The sequence below is a fragment of the Lissotriton vulgaris genome, chromosome 1_1 (genome assembly GCF_964263255.1).
Source record: "Lissotriton vulgaris chromosome 1_1, aLisVul1.2, whole genome shotgun sequence".
Lineage (NCBI taxonomy): Eukaryota > Metazoa > Chordata > Amphibia > Caudata > Salamandridae > Lissotriton > Lissotriton vulgaris.
This window is the reverse complement of record NC_141685.1, coordinates 1,133,392,573-1,133,411,048: the sequence shown is the minus strand read 5'-3', so window position 1 is coordinate 1,133,411,048 and position 18,476 is coordinate 1,133,392,573. Positions and strand designations below refer to the sequence as shown.

The 18,476-nt window shown below is 46.1% G+C and overlaps 1 protein-coding gene across 2 annotated transcripts in view; it reads left to right on the top strand.

Annotated features, from left to right (window-relative positions):
• VAV1 (vav guanine nucleotide exchange factor 1) overlaps positions 1 to 16,558 on the top strand; it is a 606,828-nt gene extending 590,270 nt beyond the window's left edge. For both annotated transcript variants that reach the window (XM_086963789.1, XM_086963790.1), the window contains 3 exons: positions 10,440 to 10,591; positions 14,614 to 15,250; positions 15,517 to 16,558. In XM_086963789.1, coding sequence (XP_086819915.1) covers positions 10,440 to 10,591; positions 14,614 to 14,667 — 206 coding nt within the window. In that variant the 3' untranslated portion in view covers positions 14,668 to 15,250; positions 15,517 to 16,558. The remainder of the gene's footprint in view (positions 1 to 10,439; positions 10,592 to 14,613; positions 15,251 to 15,516) is intronic.
• The last annotated feature ends 1,918 nt before the right edge of the window (positions 16,559 to 18,476 follow it).

The window sequence follows — 18,476 nt, the reverse complement described above, 5'->3', positions numbered from 1 at the left end:
ATCTGCAGCCCATATGCCTTGAACGGAAAATGCTACTTACCAGTATGCATCGGTTCTTGGCATGTAGACATGCCCACCCGCCTCCCCGGCTACCTTTATCTGTTCCAGTATTAGCTTAATTAGATACAAATCACATGAACATAACTTCCTCTTGTACAGCTCCATCACTTCCCTAATGGCGAAAAACAATCTGGGATGGAGCCGATGCCCATGCGTAGTATCATTCAAAGGAGGAGTCACCTATCCCGTGCCTTCCAAAGACTTTTCTACAACAACAAAAACTGCAAACATCCAGGCCCAACACTAGGAGGCCATCTATGCATAGTGTGTAACTCTGCAGCTCTACATGCCAAGAACAGATGCATAGTGATAAGTAGCATTTTCCATATTATCTACTGGCGGTCGCCAGTAGATAGTTATAGGACCTATTATCCATAGGGAAATCGCAACATTCTATTCCTTTGGCGCCGAATGACGAATGTTCGCGAAATTTTCACAACTCGTGTCCCGCTCCGGTCCGCTCCTATCTGGAAAGTTTCGGGGTGATTTGTCAAGCGGGGGCCAAGAAAAAAGGGGGGTCCCAAAACATGTTTTCCCCATGCAATTTTCCATAGGAAACTGTAGCCGCGGCTACAGCCTGAACTGCTGAACGGAATCACACCAAATTTTGCAAAAAGGTAGCCCTTGGTCCAGAAAGAACTCTTCTTGTTAAATGGTGTAAATCCATTCAGTAGTTGCTGAGAAAAAAACATTTGAAAAAGTAGTGATATCTATGGCAGCGCAGGATCCGCGCACCCTACCGATCACGAGCTTTACGCTAATTGGCTGTCAGCACTCCAAACCAGGAAGTGTTGGCAGCCATCTTGTGCCTCAGTAGAATCGAAGTACAAGAAAAGAGAACAAAAATGTGCAAAACACGAAAAGGGGGCATGGTTGAAACACCCTGACCCCCTAGGCCTGCTTAGGGTGTCCTAGAAGGGCCCTCAGGGCCAAAAAAAAGCATTTTATTTTTTGAAACCGGGGATGCGCGGAGGATCTGCGGATCCGGGCGAAAAAAAACAAAAAACGAAGCGGATGATGGGTGGGCCAGGTCCCGGGGGCATGCGAAAAAAAAGTGGGGGGCCAATCACCCCCCCATAATGCCCCGGGGACCGCCACCCCCCAGGGCAAAGCATGAATATTTGCGGGGGGTACATGGCCCCGGGGACCGCCACCACCTAGAGCCGGCTCCTGCAGTGTCCCCGGGTACCCAACCCCGGCACACTGATGTTTGCTATGACAGCATGGGAGCCTCGCGGCTCCCGCCATGTCATAGCAAACTGCATTGGTTTTTGGAAGAGAGAGCAGGAAACCTGCTCTCTCTTCCAAAAACCAAAGACGATTGCTTTTCCACACGGGGAGCTGCATCTTAGCAGCTCCCCATGTGGAAAAGCAATGCCGGCTCTCGCAGGACGTGGGGAGCTGGCTGGACTGTGGGGGGATTGGGGACCCCCCCTTGTTCCCCAACAGATAGGGCTGACCCCGGGGGATGGGGTCCCCGGGTCCATAAGTGGCCCGGTAGGGGGGCCACGCGGCCCCCCTCCCAAATTCTAAAAATTAAAAACAAAAAAATTTTAAAACGAAAAGGCCGGCCCCGGGGGATGGGGTCCCTGGGGCCATGAATGGCCTGAGGAGGGAGGCCATGCAGCCCCTCTCCAAAAATGTAAATACAATTAAAAAACTGGCCATGTCCCGGGGGATGGTGTCCCCGGGCCTGGTTATGGCCTTGTGAGGGGGACCACGCGGCCCCCTTCCAATTTTTTAATAGAAAAAAAGGGGTCAGGCCCTGGGGGATGGAGTCCCCAGGGCCGATAAAAAAGGAAAAGAAGGGGGGCCACACAGCCCCCTTCTTTAAAAAAAAAGGACCGGCATCGCGCCGGAAGCCCCGTCCTCTCCCTTCAACACTCTACAAACACGCGCGTTTGCAGATGGGGAACTAATTCCCCTTGAATACTGGGGGTCCCTGGGGGCCAACTAGCCTACCAGGAACCTCTAGTATGCACCAGGGAGCTGCTTTGCAGAGAGGTGTTCAGAGGCCACGCTCCTTTTTACACCTCTCTGCAACACAGCTCTCAGACGCTTAATGGAGGTACCTGGTGGGCTAGTTGCACCCCAGGGACCCTCAGGATTCAAGGGGACTTAATCCCCCAACTTAAAACGCGCCACGGGCGCGTTTGCACAGTAGTGAAGGGAGGGGGCGGGGCCTGAAGTGACGTGTGCTAACACGCCCTGTGGCACGTTTTAAGTTGGGGAAATAATTCCACTTCAATCCTGAGGGCCCCTGGGGGCCAACTAGCCCACCAGGTGCTTCCAGTAAGCGCCACTGCGCTGCGTTGCAGAGAGGTGGTCTAGGCCATGCCCCGTTTTACACCTCTCTGCAACGCAGCTCTGTGGCGCTTACTGGAGGTACCTAGTGGGCTAGTTGGACCCTAGAGACCATTAGGATTCAAATGGACTTAATCTCCCAAATTAAAATGGCCACAGAGAGTGTTTACACAGTGGTAAAGGGAGGGGACGAGGCCTGAAGTGACGTGTGCAAACATGCCCTGTGGGGTGTTTTAAGTTGGGGAATTAAGTCCTCTTTAATCCTGAGAGTCCCTGGGTCCCACTAGTCCACTATGTACCTCCAGTAAGCAACACAGAGCTGCATTGCAGAGATGTGGTACGAGGCCATGCCCCATTTTACACCTCTCTGCAATGCAACTCTGTGGCACTTACTGGACATACCTGGTGGGTTAGTTGGCCCCCAGGGACCCTCAAGATTCAAGGGGACTTTATCCCCCAACTTAAAATGCCCAGAGGTCGTGTTTGCACACGTCATCTCAGGCCCCCCTCCCTTCACCAGTGTGCAAACGCATCCCATGGTCGTTTTAATCCCCCTGCCCTATTATATACTAGGGGCTTACAGAGAAGGTCATGCTAATCACAGGGGTGCCCCAATGCATAGTGTTCCCTAGTGTATGTAGGTGTTTTCACTGTATTCTAAGTGTCTTTTAGCATACCACTGGCTCTAGGTCTGGTTAGTCCGAGTCAGTTACCACCAAGATCCATCTGAAAAAGTTGTAGGCACAGGATGATTTTGTAACGAGGCCTCTTTCTGCTCCTCTGTTTGTTCTTTCTGCACATGTCTTGCTTCTTCCTGCACTTTTCTTCGTCTATGAGGACTTCTGTTGCTTTTTTCTGAATTTCTTTTGCTTCTTTCTGTGCGTTTTTTCTTCTTTCTTCACATATCCTATCCCTGTAGGCATAGTTAGAAACTAGCATTTAAAAAAACCTTAAAAATTCACTGAAAAAACCATAGGTTTCAGGGATGTTATAGTTGGGAATTAGCATTTAAAAAACCTTAGAAATTCACTGAAAAAACCATAGGTTTCAGGCACGTTATAGCTAGGAATTAGCATTTAAAAAACCTTAGAAATTCACTGAAAAAAACATAGGTTTCAGGACTATTATAGTTAGCTGGACATTTCACTCGTACAAAACCATTGAAATTCCTACGTTATAGTTAGTTCTGCTAACTATAACTCGCGCGCCCGCAATGCACTGCTGATGATGTCACATATTACATTATTCATGACATGGTCAGTGGCATCACTGATAACATCTCAAATGACATCACTGATGACATCATCCACGTGACAATCTGATACACCTCATCACACACTAGTATAACCTTTGATCACTCGCTGTAAAATGCAAAGTACCATTTTTGAAACTATTGACTACTGACTAATATCAGTTTTTAAAAACCCACTCACTGATTCCTAGGTCTACACACACATCTACTTACTCACCTACAAAATCACTCATACATGTTGTCACTGATCAATAGAACACTATCAAATTCACTTATACACCTATATCAACATTGACACACCAGTACACATCCTAGTCAGTTATGCAGTCATCCTACTCACTTATGCAAACAATTGATCACACTTACATTTACTTAGCTACACACTTATACAAACACCACCTCATGTATTCATACAAATAGTAACTCATACTTAGTGTCTTATAAAATCACTATTACAAGTATACATTCATCCATACTGTCACTCACACAATCACTGACTCTTATGTATAGGTATTTATATACAACAACTGTCACATACACTGCCTTTTATTTTTCTACTTCGTTGGAGATATACCACTGAGAGATATATTTGCTCATCAACACACCCATAAACACTCTCACTCACCCAAACAACTGTTTCCACATGCACTCTTAACCTCATACACCTAGTGAATCAACTTCAATTACTCACACATCTTTGCACAGTCACACACCCCCCATCCAACCACACACAAATTCAGTCTCCTCTACAAATACTCAGCCAACTAATCAATAACTAATATAGACTTTCATGTAGCTATTGACCAACTGATGCAGCACCTTACACAACAACAGACAGTGATAGACATTCACACAGATTAGTCACTAACCAATGTATTTAGTAAGACCCTTTTAATTACTCACTTAAACAGTCAATCACACAGCTACTAAATCCTCCATGCAGATACTTATACATCCACTCATTGTTCATTGCAGATTGCTATGTATAATACATATTTAAAAATCAAACAAAACAACATTCACTCGATGTCATCAGTGATGTCATTTAAGATGTCATCAGTGATGTAACTGACCATGTCCTGAATGATGTACTATGTGACATCATCAGCAGTGCAGTGCGGGCACACGAGTTATAGTTAGCAGAACTAACTATAAAGGAGGAATTTCAATGGTTTTGTACGAGTGAAATGTCCAGCTAACTAGAACAGTCCTGAAACAATGTTTTTTTCAGTGAATTTCTAAGGTATTTTTAAATGCTAATTCCTAACTATAACGTGCCTGAAACCTATGGTTTTTCAGTGAATTTCTAAGTTTTTTTAAATGCTAACTCCTAACTATAACATGCCTGAAACCTATGGTTTTTTCAGTAAATATATATATATATATATATATATATATATATATATATATATATATATATATATATATGAGAGAGAGAAAGGCAGAGTTGTACTATTGGTGAAAATTGATATGGCCCATTAACGTTATTCAGAGCAACACAATTGCACTAACAAACACATTTGTACACATTTATTGCTCTAGTGCAAAAGTAAAATTTATGTTTATTACCAAAAGTACTGCACAGGTTACTTGAGAAAAACACTTTATTACCTCATAGATTGCCTATAACAGTTAAATAAAGGTGTCCGGTGTGCGGAGGCGGCAGCTAGCAGGAAAGTGCGTTGATCATTTCCCTACCCGTTCCAGTATTCAAACTGTTTAATATTAAAAATCAATTGCACAAGATAGCTTTTTCGCTTTTTAAAAATGTTTTAAACTTGTATTTTGTGACTTCATGTTTGCACTTGATAGGCGCTGATATTCTTTGGGTGAAAGATACACTTGGGGGCATTTTTGTAACATTTTGACCTCATTTGCTACTCTGCCACATTCAGTGTCAATAGTCTTTTCACAGTAGCTACTAGTCACCATTTTTGTTGGTGTTTACACAGCCGTAGTATTTAGTGGCAGCCGGTGCACGGAAGCGTGCAGCTGGCGCACCAAAGGCGTCCGGCTGAGGCCAGTGCCAGAACCCTGGCCGTTTTAAAACAGATTGGATAAGCTACTCATCAGCAGATATGGTGAGCTTCAATAAATTGCCTGATGAAGCATGTCGCCACTCCTTGGACCCAGTTAGCGGGTGAGTGTCTTCTCTGTAAATGCATACTAACGGGGCCAAGACAAAGGTGGCACTGAACCATATATTTCATCTAATGAAGGGAATTAAGTGATGCAAAGTCAGCCAACTCATAGGTGGCACATGTATTTTTTGTCAACTGCAGATCCCTCCCTAAGCACAAAGTAGAATTATTTACCTTTTTAGAAGGAACCTTTCCAGAAGCGCTCTTTCTAAAGGAAACTTGGCTCAATGAGGACTTCTGACCAGATATCACAGTAGCTCTTCTGCTAGGCTGTATAATTGCCAGCTGGGATTGCTCTGACTAGGTTGGGGGAGGGGTTGCTATTATTGTAAAATATAATTTAGACTGTAAGTTTACTACAGGCTCACTTCCAGGCAGTTAAAGCCTGCTATACTCTATTAAACTACCCCATACATTTTCAGGGATGCTTATCTACTGTCCACCCCAGTCAGCCACAGAGTTTGGATCAGGGTGGTTCAGTGTCACCGATCCTTCTTGGCCTAAGTGCTTCATTTGATACGGTCGCCTATCCCACCCTACTCTACCATTTGGATGAAGTAGGCATTACAGGGAGCACCTTAAAATGGCTTGCCTCATTTTTGGAGGAGCAGAGCTTTCAGGTTAGTGAGGTGCTCTTCCTCTCTTCAAGCCATCAGGTGAAATTTGGGGTACCACCGGGCTCCTCATTGAGCCCTACACTGTATGTTTGCCTCTTGTCCCATATCTGCTCATTTGGCTTTACAATGGTATCTTACATGGACGATACTCGGATTATTGTTTCTATCTAATGATATAGGATCCACCTCCTCGAGACCTAACAGTTGTTAGAGAAGGTGTCTGAATGGATATCAGCAAGCTGCCTAAAACTAAACGGAATTTTAACATAGGTCATGGTAGTTGGTAACAATCCAATGCTCTGGGACCAACTTAATTGGTCTCCTTCTCTAGGGGAACGTCCATCCCCCAAGTTGAAAGTCAAGGGCTTAGTCGATACGCATCTTTCCATGTCATCCCAAGTAAAGAAAGTGGCTGGCAGCGGCTTCGTACCTTGTGCCTTAAGGAAGACGCTGAAATGGCTCCCTATGGAGGCCTGAAGGATAGTGGTTCAAGGTCTGATTCTTTCCTGCCTCCACTATGGCAACCCACTTAACTTGGGCAGCCCAATGTCTGTCATTTAAAAATTCCAAATCCTTCAAAACATTGCAGCATGAAATACTGCTGGGTATTCGTAAACTCAGTCAGCACATGCTGCTCTCAAAACTTTTCACTTGCTGCCTATACGTTGCAGAATACAATTTAAGGCACTATGGGAGGGATTTACTAAGATTTTTCACTATGTTTGCATCACAAAAGTGACGCAAATCAGCGCAAAATCTTTTTTTTTTGTTGCCTATTTGGAAATGGGAGTATGGGCGTTCCCATGCAACCACCCAAGGTTTCTCACGCTAAACCCAATGTACTAAATAAAGTTCATTGAGTTTAGCATGAGAAAACTGCTCCCTTTTGAAGTAGGCGCACAGAGGGGATGAAATGCTTTAATTTCTCCTTCCTTTTCCGACTTTGCATGCGTGCTACACTGTGCAGCATGCATACAAAGTGGGAAAAACTTTGCATGTGTCTGGGCATCGTATTTTATACAGGAAGAGTACCCTTCCTATACAAAACATATGCTAGACTAATGCACACACACTATGGCGCTAAGGTGTGTGTGTGGTGCATTTGGCAGCTGTGATCAGCGCCGGCGCAAGAGAAAGGGGAGGAGAGCTTCTAGTCAAGAGAGCTAGAATTGGAGATCTCTCTTTCATATATATTGCACCAAAACTCTGAAACTCTTGGCCTGACAGTTTGACAATGGATAGCACGTAATGAGTTTTAGAAAACAACTGAAAACTTGCCTTTTTGCCTATATATCTTTAATCTATCCTCACTCCAGCTTGGACTGACAGCGCTTGGAAGCCCATTCGGTTAGCCATGCGCTGTACAAAACAGGTGAATAGAATAGAATACCATGTGGAAACTGCTCTGCTAATAGTCACCAAATCTGTGGAGTGTGATTTTATCTTGATTTACAAATGAAACACCTTTTGTCCTGGTTTTAGCTAAACACAATTGTTAAACCAATTACACATGAAAAAATGCAAGCACATACACCTTAGATGGGGAAGCATAGGGTATAATATGCTGTATATTGCCATTGTTGAGGGAATGGCATCATGGAGAACTGGATTTTTCGTCTGTCATTTGTCTTAGCCCATATTTTTACTCAACAACAGTAATACATAGTTATTTGCTCTTCTGCTATATCCTTTGATTGATATATATATATATATATATATATATATATATATATATATATATATATATATATATATATATATATATATATATATATATATATATATATATATATATAATACTTCAAATTGTATTGTTTTGCAGTACGCGGTGCAAATATCACATTTCACTAAAGCCCAGTTTGAAGATGTTCTGTTCACCAGCTTCAGAAGGGTCAAAGGCTGAACCAGTCTTTCTTGGATTCCTCCTTATAACATAACATAACGTCATAGCCTGGGGTGTAGCCTAGTCAGTGAGATTCAGTGGGGTGTGAATATCAAATTTCCCAACTTAAAAAGCAGTGCGCTCCATGGTGGAGGAGTGAGATGACCAAGGTTCAGGATGGTCAGGGTCAGTAATGATTTGAATTCGGTGGGACTCAGCCTACAATGGCACAGTGAGTGTAAAACAATGGGTTTGAATGCTACTCTGAGCGATTGCTGCTGTTTAAACTATTTGCAAGCATTCATCCCATCATCTTTTGAGTGTTTCATTACCAGTATTATGCCTGGAAAATTGAGGCTGGTGCAGCTTTCCAAGCCTACTACTGCCAATGTTTGTGAATTGCAAAATGTAGTAATGTGCACACATTCAAGGAATTCTTCTCTGGGTGCAGATTTACTACTGGTTTTTAACAAACGGGCACAATATATATTTAAACTCCTGATCCAAAAAATGAAGTTTAAACCTCTTAGTGAAATGAGTACTACGAGCAAAACTGACGCAGACATAGCAGATTTGACTCTGGACCCTATTACCCAACTAAGAATGTGAGAGGTGTCACACCTCAAACACTTTCCCTGAAGCTGTGACCCCTACCATTCCCACCTTGACCTGGTAGACTCCATGGAAACCCCCGATTACTGTCGCCTACAACACACCGGCCTAGAGACACTGCCCTGGGATGACTTATTTTAAATGTATTTTCCCTGTACACACTCTTCTTTGTCTCTGGTACAAGAACCCTTGATGGTAGAGTTGTCAAATCAGTGGATGTGGACAGGGCTCAATGTTTTATAAAGTGACTGGCGGCCCAGTATATTTAGCCCAAGTCACAAATAGAGGAATTTGCATAGGCAAATTAATAGGGTTGAGCTGGGCCAGAGCCGAACCATGGGTCTGACTTGGCTCTGAGTGCTTGCATGAGCCGAGCCATGAAAATGTTTGCCATGTATATCATGCAACATGCATAATGTAAAAATATGATATAATCTTCTCAACATTCAAAAAAGTGTGCCTCTTCAACACGAGGAAGCGTTTCACCTTAGTACATGATATTATATCACTGCATAAACAGATATTTGTTAAAACTGACCCTCCAACAACTTTGCCATTCCTAAACCAAGGCAAGTCAGTGGTCATGTAAACCCTAAAGGTGCCCTAAATTCTTATTATCGATGGAGCAACATTACAGTCTATCAACTTAAATGTAAGAGGTGTTTGTACAGCGCACATCCTCAACTTAGGCATTTAAACGTGCCTCATATATGATGATAATGATGGAGGTTCTGTGACCAGCACACGCAAGTGCCTTTTCATGGAGTACATACAACATATTTTTCTTTTGGTTTAAGAAACTATTGATGATATTGTAGTCTAGCACTTTATAAAGTCACTTGACCTGTGAGTCTAGTGGCAATTTCTTGATTTTTCAGTCCTCAATGTGATAAACGCCATCTGAAATCAAAGACTTGTGAGCTCTTATTTGGGATATCTTATTAGAGTGCAACAGATGGTAAGGATGGATGTGGGTCATGTGTGGTGGTGTCTCGGTGGTGTGCAAAGGGCCGATTGTAATGGAAGATGTTGGCACAGTATCTCAGCGTGTGGCCATATAGTGCTTTGTGCAAAGGCGGAGAGGCTTTGATTTAGACATAGAAAGGGGCATTTTTCGCTGGCCCCATGTCTTCAGGCGTCATCAGCAAATTGAGTATAGCTGCTTTTCTTCTTGTCAACAACTAAAAGTCTTTCTGAATATCTAAATTGGAAGGCATGCTTTTTCAGACTACACACACCGGTACCTCCCTCAGAGCTCTGCTCCCCTCGAGCAATGTTCATGGAGTCTATCAAAAAATCGACATGGGTCACAGTTTTTTCAAGCTGCTTGGCAAAGTTTGCTCCTGAGGTGTTACAAGACATTGGAATGTTCCTATCCCGATGGAAATGTTTTGTCCTAAATGTATTGATGACCTTCAGCATTAGCTATAAGCATGCTTTTAGGGTGCATGGTACTATAATAACTTTAAAAGCACCCCTTTATGCTTGGGGTGCTGAAAGACAGTGCAGCGCTCTGTCACTGTAGTGTATTAACAATGATGCTGAGCCCTTTTATCGTTGTTTTGAAACAGAGGGGAGTGTGCGATATTTTGGATCAGCCATGGCCCGTTACGATTTCTGCGCCAAGGACCGGACAGAGCTGACCCTCAAGGAAGGCGACATTGTGAAAATACTTAACAAGAAAGGACCCCAGGGCTGGTGGAAGGGCGAGATCTACGGCAAGGTGAGCAGAGACTAGAGAACTGGCTGCGGGGAGCAAATGGGTACGGGGCATGGTGAGTCGAATCCTTGAGAGGGTGTGGAAAGGAGATTTATCACAAAGTAAGGAAAAGGCCCCTAGCAAGGGCAGTCAAGATAAGTGGAGGCCTTAGCAGTAGACCTTCTGCAAAGTTCATAGAGGATCTAGCTTTTGTGGAAGGCAAGGTGAGCAGAACCGCAGGGGGTGGGGTAAGACAAACGGAGACCTTCAGAGAAGGCAAGGTACCTAGATGCTCCCAAAGTAATGAGAAGGTGAGCAGAGACTTCAGTGGGAACTGGGACACAAGGTCTCCCGGGGTAGGAGGAAATAGAGAGCAAAGACCTCGTGGGGAAATTAGGTGGAAAGAACCCTTTTGGAGATGAGGGAGGAGGCAAGGTGAACAGAGATCTACTGAAGGTTTAGGAGATGACAAAATGAGCATAAACCTCCTGGTGGGACAGGATGAACAGAGGCCCCCTTGTGGCGCGGAAGAGCTTTCAGAAATGAGCACGATGAGGACATAGTTCTTAGGGAAAGACTTACTGCTGGGACGGGCTGAGCAGAGTCCTTTTAGGGATATGCAAGGTGATGGAGAGTGGTAGACGAGGCGAGCAGTGACCTAGCATGGGTCCCCAGACTGTGCTTTATTCAGAGGTAGTGTGCACAGTTCTCATGCCCCTTCGGTAATCTCATGAACTGTGTATATCTCTTATGCCGTGGTTATTCTCCAGGTGTGTGCGTCATTCTCCTGCCTCTTCCATATTCCCGGGTAGTGTGCATAGGTCTCATGTGTCCTCCTTTTTGTGAGATACGTTTCAAGCAGTTTACTTGTCTCCCTTCAGGACACGGAGGTTGTGACACAAGATTCGGTTGGTTGTATTGTCACGATACCAAGAAAGAGTACATACCTGGCCGATCATAAGCAACCAGTGGAGGCCACTGGAAATGCGTAGCATAGGAGCTGGATCTAGGAAAAGAGATGAAAATGGATATCTGGGTACCAATAACTGGGTCATAAGGTTTATTGAGAGTAAGGGATGTACTTGTACAGAAGGGATCAATTGGAAGGTTAGGAAAGGCCGCCTTTTTGCTGGATGCCAGCAGATAGCTCTTAACGACAGTCACAGAGTTTGGTAAGCTTGCAGTGGGTGTTTTACTTCATGTAATGCTGGACTAAGATAACATGCTAAGAAAGTTAAGAATCCAAAGTATATTGATGCACCAATCGGAGACTTTTTCTTAAATGATGAGAACAGAGACCAGCCCAGAAGGTGCACTATAAGTGGATAAAGGGAAGCACCAGGCAGTGAAATAGTTTGGAAATGGGACAGAAAACCAGAGTAGAAAGTGTAACTGACTGCAGGATAGACCAATGCCAAGAGAGTGATGCAGCAGCTAGAAAAGAATTGGAGACCGTCAGAGGTCAGGAAACTGCACTGGAGATGACTCGGAGGACATTAGAGATTGCGAGCAGTTAAGGAGCAAAACATGCACACAAATCTTACAGAACTACAGAAAGCATTAACAAGGATTCGGAGATCAAGAACAGACATTACCCTAAAGGCACGTGGACAGCATATGTCCTTTTGGTAAAGGGAAACACCAACAATAACTTATGGATTCACCTGGAAGACCCTGGGGAAACTATTGCCCTCCTTGCGCATGGAAACTAGAAGAAAGACTTGGAGCAAAGTTACAAAAACAGGAAACTCCAATTAAAAAAAGACAGAGATTGCAGCCAAACCAGCAAATACATAGAAACAGAAGCACTGCTGAGACCAAGCAGGAATGCAAGGCAACACCCAAAAATTAAAAGAAGGGTAACGGGCTGAAACAGTGTGAGGCAAGGGAGCTCGCAGATGACGCAGAGTGCTGTATGAGGAAGCCACATCAACTAAGGTAGGACGTAAAAGCAGAAGCAGTAACTGGAATGGAGAATCTTTAGGTTCTCAAACAGAGGTCTATAATGCAAGTAACTGGATCACGGCGCAAGAGCTCCCTTTGTAGGCAGAAAATAGAGGGACTGCTGTCGGAAGGAACCCGTCAATAATAATAGGATGTTTGCCCAGCTCACACCAATACACGGTGTGGCTGATTCCAACAAAGCATAGGTGTGAGTTAACTGTAGCATATGGCAGGTGAAAGCCGCTCATGTCATTCCGATGCTCTCTACCTGGAAGAGAGTATGCAGATACTAGGAGCCATTAGTTGACTGAACCAGGCTCGGGATGGATCTGATTTAGAAACTAGGTGTGAAAGCATGCAAAGAAACACTGGTTTATGCTAAAGCTGCAAATGTAGTGTATACAGATATTTATCAAAGATCTCTTCTGCAAGTCGCAGCCTCAGGATTTCAAGAAAGCTTTAGAACAGGATCTAGAATGGGTCTGATTTCAGATATGATCAGAAAAGCAAGGGAATGAGCAGAGGAGAGGAGTGCAGTTGTCACACGGGTGTTCATATTGTAAATAGGGTCAGAGACGGTTCTCAAGCTGCACCGTCTGCATGACACACACTCTCCTGGTGCAGATCTCTGCTGTGGCCTCCTTACTCAGGCGGTGTGTATGTGTCTCCTGTCTCGTCCTTCCCTTTCAGGCAGTGTGCATGTGTCTCCTGTCTTCTCCTTATTCCCAGGCAGAGCGCTTGTCTCTTCTGTGCCCTCCTTATTCAGGGAGTGTGGATGTGTCTCCTGTCTCTGCCTTCCTCTCAGCCGGTGTGGATGTGCCTTCTGTCTCTTCCTTATTCCTAGGCAGAGCGCTTGTCTCTTCTGTGCCCTCCTTACTCAGGGAGTGTGTATATGTCTCCTGTGTCTTGCTTCCTCTTAGGCAGAGTTTAGGTGTCTCCTGTCTCCCCCTTCCTCTCAGGCAGTGTGGCTGTGTCTCCTGCCTCCTGTCTCCGGTCTCCTCCTTCCTCTCAGGCAGTGTGTATTATTATTATTATGTTTCTTATATAGCGCCTGAATCGACCCCCGAAGGGGTATCTCCGCGCTTGCCTTGGGAACCCGTCCTGGCTTTTCCCTGTGAGATAGCCCCTACAGGGCATCCCCAAGGTGAAAGCCAGGCATCCCGCTGCGGGGGGGGCCGTTGTGGAGATTAAGCAAGCTTAATGCCCAGAGTTGCAGAGTGTGAACCCATGATTAGGTCAGGCACCGAAGCGAGAATTATCGAGTCCATGGACATTTGCGTTCAAGACCCTGCCGCGTCGGGAATTGAACCCTGGTCCCGGGTCTGACCTCTGCTTCAGGGTCTGCCTGCTCTAACCAGTGAGCCACACTTCTCCGGTCTCCTCCTTCCTCTCAGGTGGTGTGTATGTGTCTCCTCTTTGCTTTCAGGCAGTGCATATGTGTCTCTTGTCTCCTCCTTTCTCTCAGGCGGTGGGTATATGTCTCCTCCTTCCTCTCTGGCGGTGTGGTGTGTATGTGTCTCCTGTCTCCTCCTTCCTCTCTGGCGGTGTGGTGTGTATGTGTCTCCTGTCTCCTCCTTGCTCTCAGGTGGTGTGGTGTGTATGTGTCTCCTTTCTCCTCCTTCCTCAGGCAGTGTGTATGTTTCTCCTCTTAGCTCTCAGGCGGCGTGTATGTGTCTCCTGAGTCCTCCTTGCTCTCAGGCAGTATGTATCTGTCTCCTGTCTCCTTCTCAGGCGGTGTGTGTCTTCTCTATGCTCTCAAGCGTTATGTATGTGTCTCCTGTCTCCTTCTTCCTCTCAGGCGGCGTTTGTGTCTCCTGTCTCCTCCTTCCTCTCAGGCGGTGTGTATGTGTTTCCTCCTTGCTCTCAGATGGTGTGTATGTGTCTCCTGTCTCCTCCTTCCTCTGAGGAGGCGTTTGTGTGTCTCCTGTCTCCTCCTTCCTCTCAGGCGGTGTGGTGTGTTGTCTCCCGTGTCCTCCTTCCTCTCAGGCGGTGTGGTGTGTTGTGTCTCCTGTCTCCTCCTTCCTCTCAGGCGGTGTGTCTGCTGGCTCTGGGTGTACATGGGTCACCCATCTCGTTCTCATACTCTCCTCTTTGCATTCCAGATTGGCTGGTTTCCTGCGAACTATGTGGAGGAAGACTACTCCGAGTACTGCTGAAGGTGGCCTGGAGTGTGAGGTCTGCTGTCACTGGGGCAGAGGGCTGCACACACTGGGCCAGGAGCCAATGGGAATAACGGCGGAGGGAGGCCCAGGCGAATACTGCTCAGGACTCCTTGGAATATCTATGCAGGACCATGGAGGACACTTGCCACCCTGAAGGGGCTCACTGGGAACACTTAAGCTCCTCGTTGGGAAAATGAAGGGACTCACTGGGAAAATGAAGAGACTCACTGAGAATACTGGAGTGGCTCATAGAGAAAGCTGCAAGCTCACTGTGAATAATACTAGGCAGGCTCACTGATCCATACCTGGCAGGCTCACTGGGCGGAATGGATACACTTAGTTGAAACACTGGAGTCGCTTGATGGCGCTGAGAAAGACTGAAAATCCATTCGAAAGATTGAAGATGCATACTGGGGACAGTGCTGGGGCTCAGTGGGAGCGCTGGGCAGGTCTGCTGAGAGTACTGGTTGACTCCCTGAGAATCCTGAGCCGCTTACTGAGAAGCTCGCGGCGCGCAACACCGAGGTGACCCACCGCCTCAGACAGCAGCCAGGCCTTCAGTCGTGTCCGAGACAGGGCCGGACTGGGAATCAGAACCGGCCCTGGCAAAGTGCTCGGCCGGCCCCCCTCCCCCCCTTCCGGGAGGAGAGGGGAGGGGGGAGAGGTGCGACCGCACTCTGTGATAGGGCCGGTTTTCGGCCGTTTTTGTTACAGGGCCGTTTTTGCAGAATAACGGCCCTGTAACAAAAACGGCCCCAGGGGCCCAAAACCGGCCCCCAACCATGCGGCCCACCGGGGAATTGCCCGGTGCCCTCAACGGCCAGTCCGGGCCTGGTCCGAGAGGACAGCTGAACTGCAAGCTCTAGGAACAGCCCTACTCCAAGCTGTGCCCCCCTCGCCCTCTGCTTGACTGAAGGCTGTGCCTGCCACGGCTGTGTCGAGAGCTACATTCATTCATTCCTTCCGGCCTGCTGGTGGTGTCCCATCCTGACACGCCTTTGCACTCTGCTGTGCAACCCACTTGCAAATGATTTCGCAGAGACGGTTTGAAATGGAAACCCTTTTGTTCACTGGATCTCAGAGAATCTGAGAGAAACAAAGACTTCTTGCTCACACACTGTACCGAAGCAGGGGCTCCACCGATAAATAGAATGAAACAAATGTGCCATACCCGCATTGGTACAGTGGCAGGCATTCCACTCCCATTATTCACCGATGCTTCTCGCTCACATCCTGGGCAGTGGTCATGGCTGTCAGAAGGGAACGCATGGAGGCACCGTACAGGCCTGCGCCGTTCACTACTTTTTATTCCTACTGCAAAATGTATTTAAATAATGTTTAAGCAAGTCTGCCTGCATCTAACTGAATCAAACCACTAGGTGGCACCAGATGATTACAATGCCTTGTTTTCTCTTCTCCTGGCTTATACTGTTTTTGTGAGGTTTTTTTTGGTACTACTTCGTACTCTCTAGAGAAATATGTGAGCCTAAAACACCTGAAATGAGAAAAGGAGCGACAGTCTCTGATGCCCCGCAAGGCCCAGTTACAGGGCTTGGTCTGCTCAGCCCGAACGCACGGCTGTATCTGCTCACTCGGTAGCACACAGCTGTAAACATGCACTGACTGACAGCTCAGCCTTCTCAAGGGTAAAGTCCTTGTACTTCTGGGACTCGCCTAGCCTCTAGTTAACATGAGAGGGGTTATATAGATCAGACCCCAGAAACCACTGGTGCGCACAACTTCCATCACTGGAAACGAGGAACCAGTCGGGAACCTCCCATATTCTCACCGCGAAGCACTCTCAGCCTTCACCACTGGGGGCGCAAGGTTACAGTCCACATGTTGATTCAACTTGACCAGAAATAAAATGTGTTGGTATAATGCCTCTTATATTTCTTCTTAATGATGAGATGCACTGAGTGAGTCAGGGTACATTTCTTAAGTCCGGAGTTTCAAATCAGATGAAGAATTTGCAGGTAAGAGGCTGAGAAAAAAACACGACTTACACCCGCTGTGCCTGTTTCCCCCTCGCAAAAATGTTTCCCCCTCGCACACTTTTTTGTGGAAACATTTGTAAATTCGGGGCCTTTGGTCAGTATTTAGAATGCTAAAAGGGGGTGGAATGGTGATTCTGGCATCGAAGGTACTCAGCAGGGTACTCCCTCGATCAAAAAAGAGTCACAAAACAGTTAAGTTTCCAAATAAGGGACTGGAGGAGACTACGAGCGAAGACAGAGTTGTAGCCGAATTGATGAGGACAATTTAGAGATAATTCTGAGTTAAAAAGAAAACATCTTTATTCTTTTTTTGTTGCAAGCAGACACATTGACAAAACATACTTGTTCATTGTCCATAGATGCTTAAACGCTGTAAATCCACTATTGTAAATTATCATATTATAGCCAATTTCCAAATGCACTTCCCTGTCATACACAAGAGAAATATATTTGTATTTGCACATGTAACTAATTGTCATGCTTGTCCATCGGAGGGTGGGGGTGAAGGAGTTAGCTACTGCATAACATACGACTTCCATCCCCTGTGTGTATGATGTCGTGTCTGGAGAACAAATGGCTCCATCTCCTTGGGTTGCCTGTTGGCCGTTAGGGAACAAAAAGAATCCATTGGGAAGGGAGTGTCCCTACGATGGTTGGGAACACACTGGTTGTTTTTTGGTACCCCTCACACACCAACAGGCCCCTTGGTGTCATGCTTAATTATTGGGGTCCTCGCACCCCTCTACGGGATGCGGCGTGCTGCGACCTACGGTTGCGTGGGAGCACTTGTGGTGGCTATGTGTGGTGTGAGTGAGGGAATTTTATGGTGGGGTTTGATAGTGAGTGAAGTTAAAAAAGTGCCTGGCTCGTGGGGTAACAAAAACTTTATTTGGCCCCCGAGATGGTACTAATAAAAGGAGCCGGCGTAAGGGGCAGCGAAGAGGGATTCTCCTCATAGACTCGCAGCAAGGAAGCGCGAGGGACCCCTACGTTAACACGGTCTCATGGAGTAGTAGACTCATGATAAAACAGTCAGCTAAATAGCAGCTATCCAGTAGGTACATTGTATTACGTGCACTTGTAAATTTCACTTTTTTAGTATAGAACATTCTGAAAAAAGTAGAGAAACGTGAGTAAGGTGGGGATTTGTGTACCCCAGTCCTGAAGAAGGTGTTTTTACACCGAAACATGTTGAGACACACATAGGAGGTGGCGCACATAGGTTACGCCAATACCTCCTCTCTCACCCTTTTATTAGTACCAGCTCGGGGGCCAAATAAAGTTTTTGTTACCCCACGACCCAGGCACTTTTTAAACTTCACTCACTATCAAACCCCACCATAGCACTCACATAAAATTCCCTCACTCACACCACACATAGCCACCACAAGTGCTCCCACGCAACCGTAGGTCGCAGCACGCCGCATCCCGTAGAGGGGTGCGAGGACCCCAATGATGAAGCATGACACCAAGGGGCCTGTTGGTGTGTGAGGGGTACCAAAAAACACCAGTGTGTTCCCAACCATCGTAGGGACACTCCCTTCCCCCTTCCCAATGGATTCTTTTTGTTTGTAAAATTAACCCAGGGAGAACGAATCCATTTAAGATTATTCTCTCTCTCTCCCTTTTGTTAACTTCTCAGCCTTTAGGGAACTACAGCTCCCAGAATCCCTTGGGATGCCAGACGGGAAGGAAATTCCGGCACCGTCACTGAGTTGTGGTGCTCTATAAAGCCCCTCCCCTTCCTGGGGTCGGTGCTTGACAATCAATGCTTTTCCTTGCCAATATCCCCTAATCGAGTGCTAG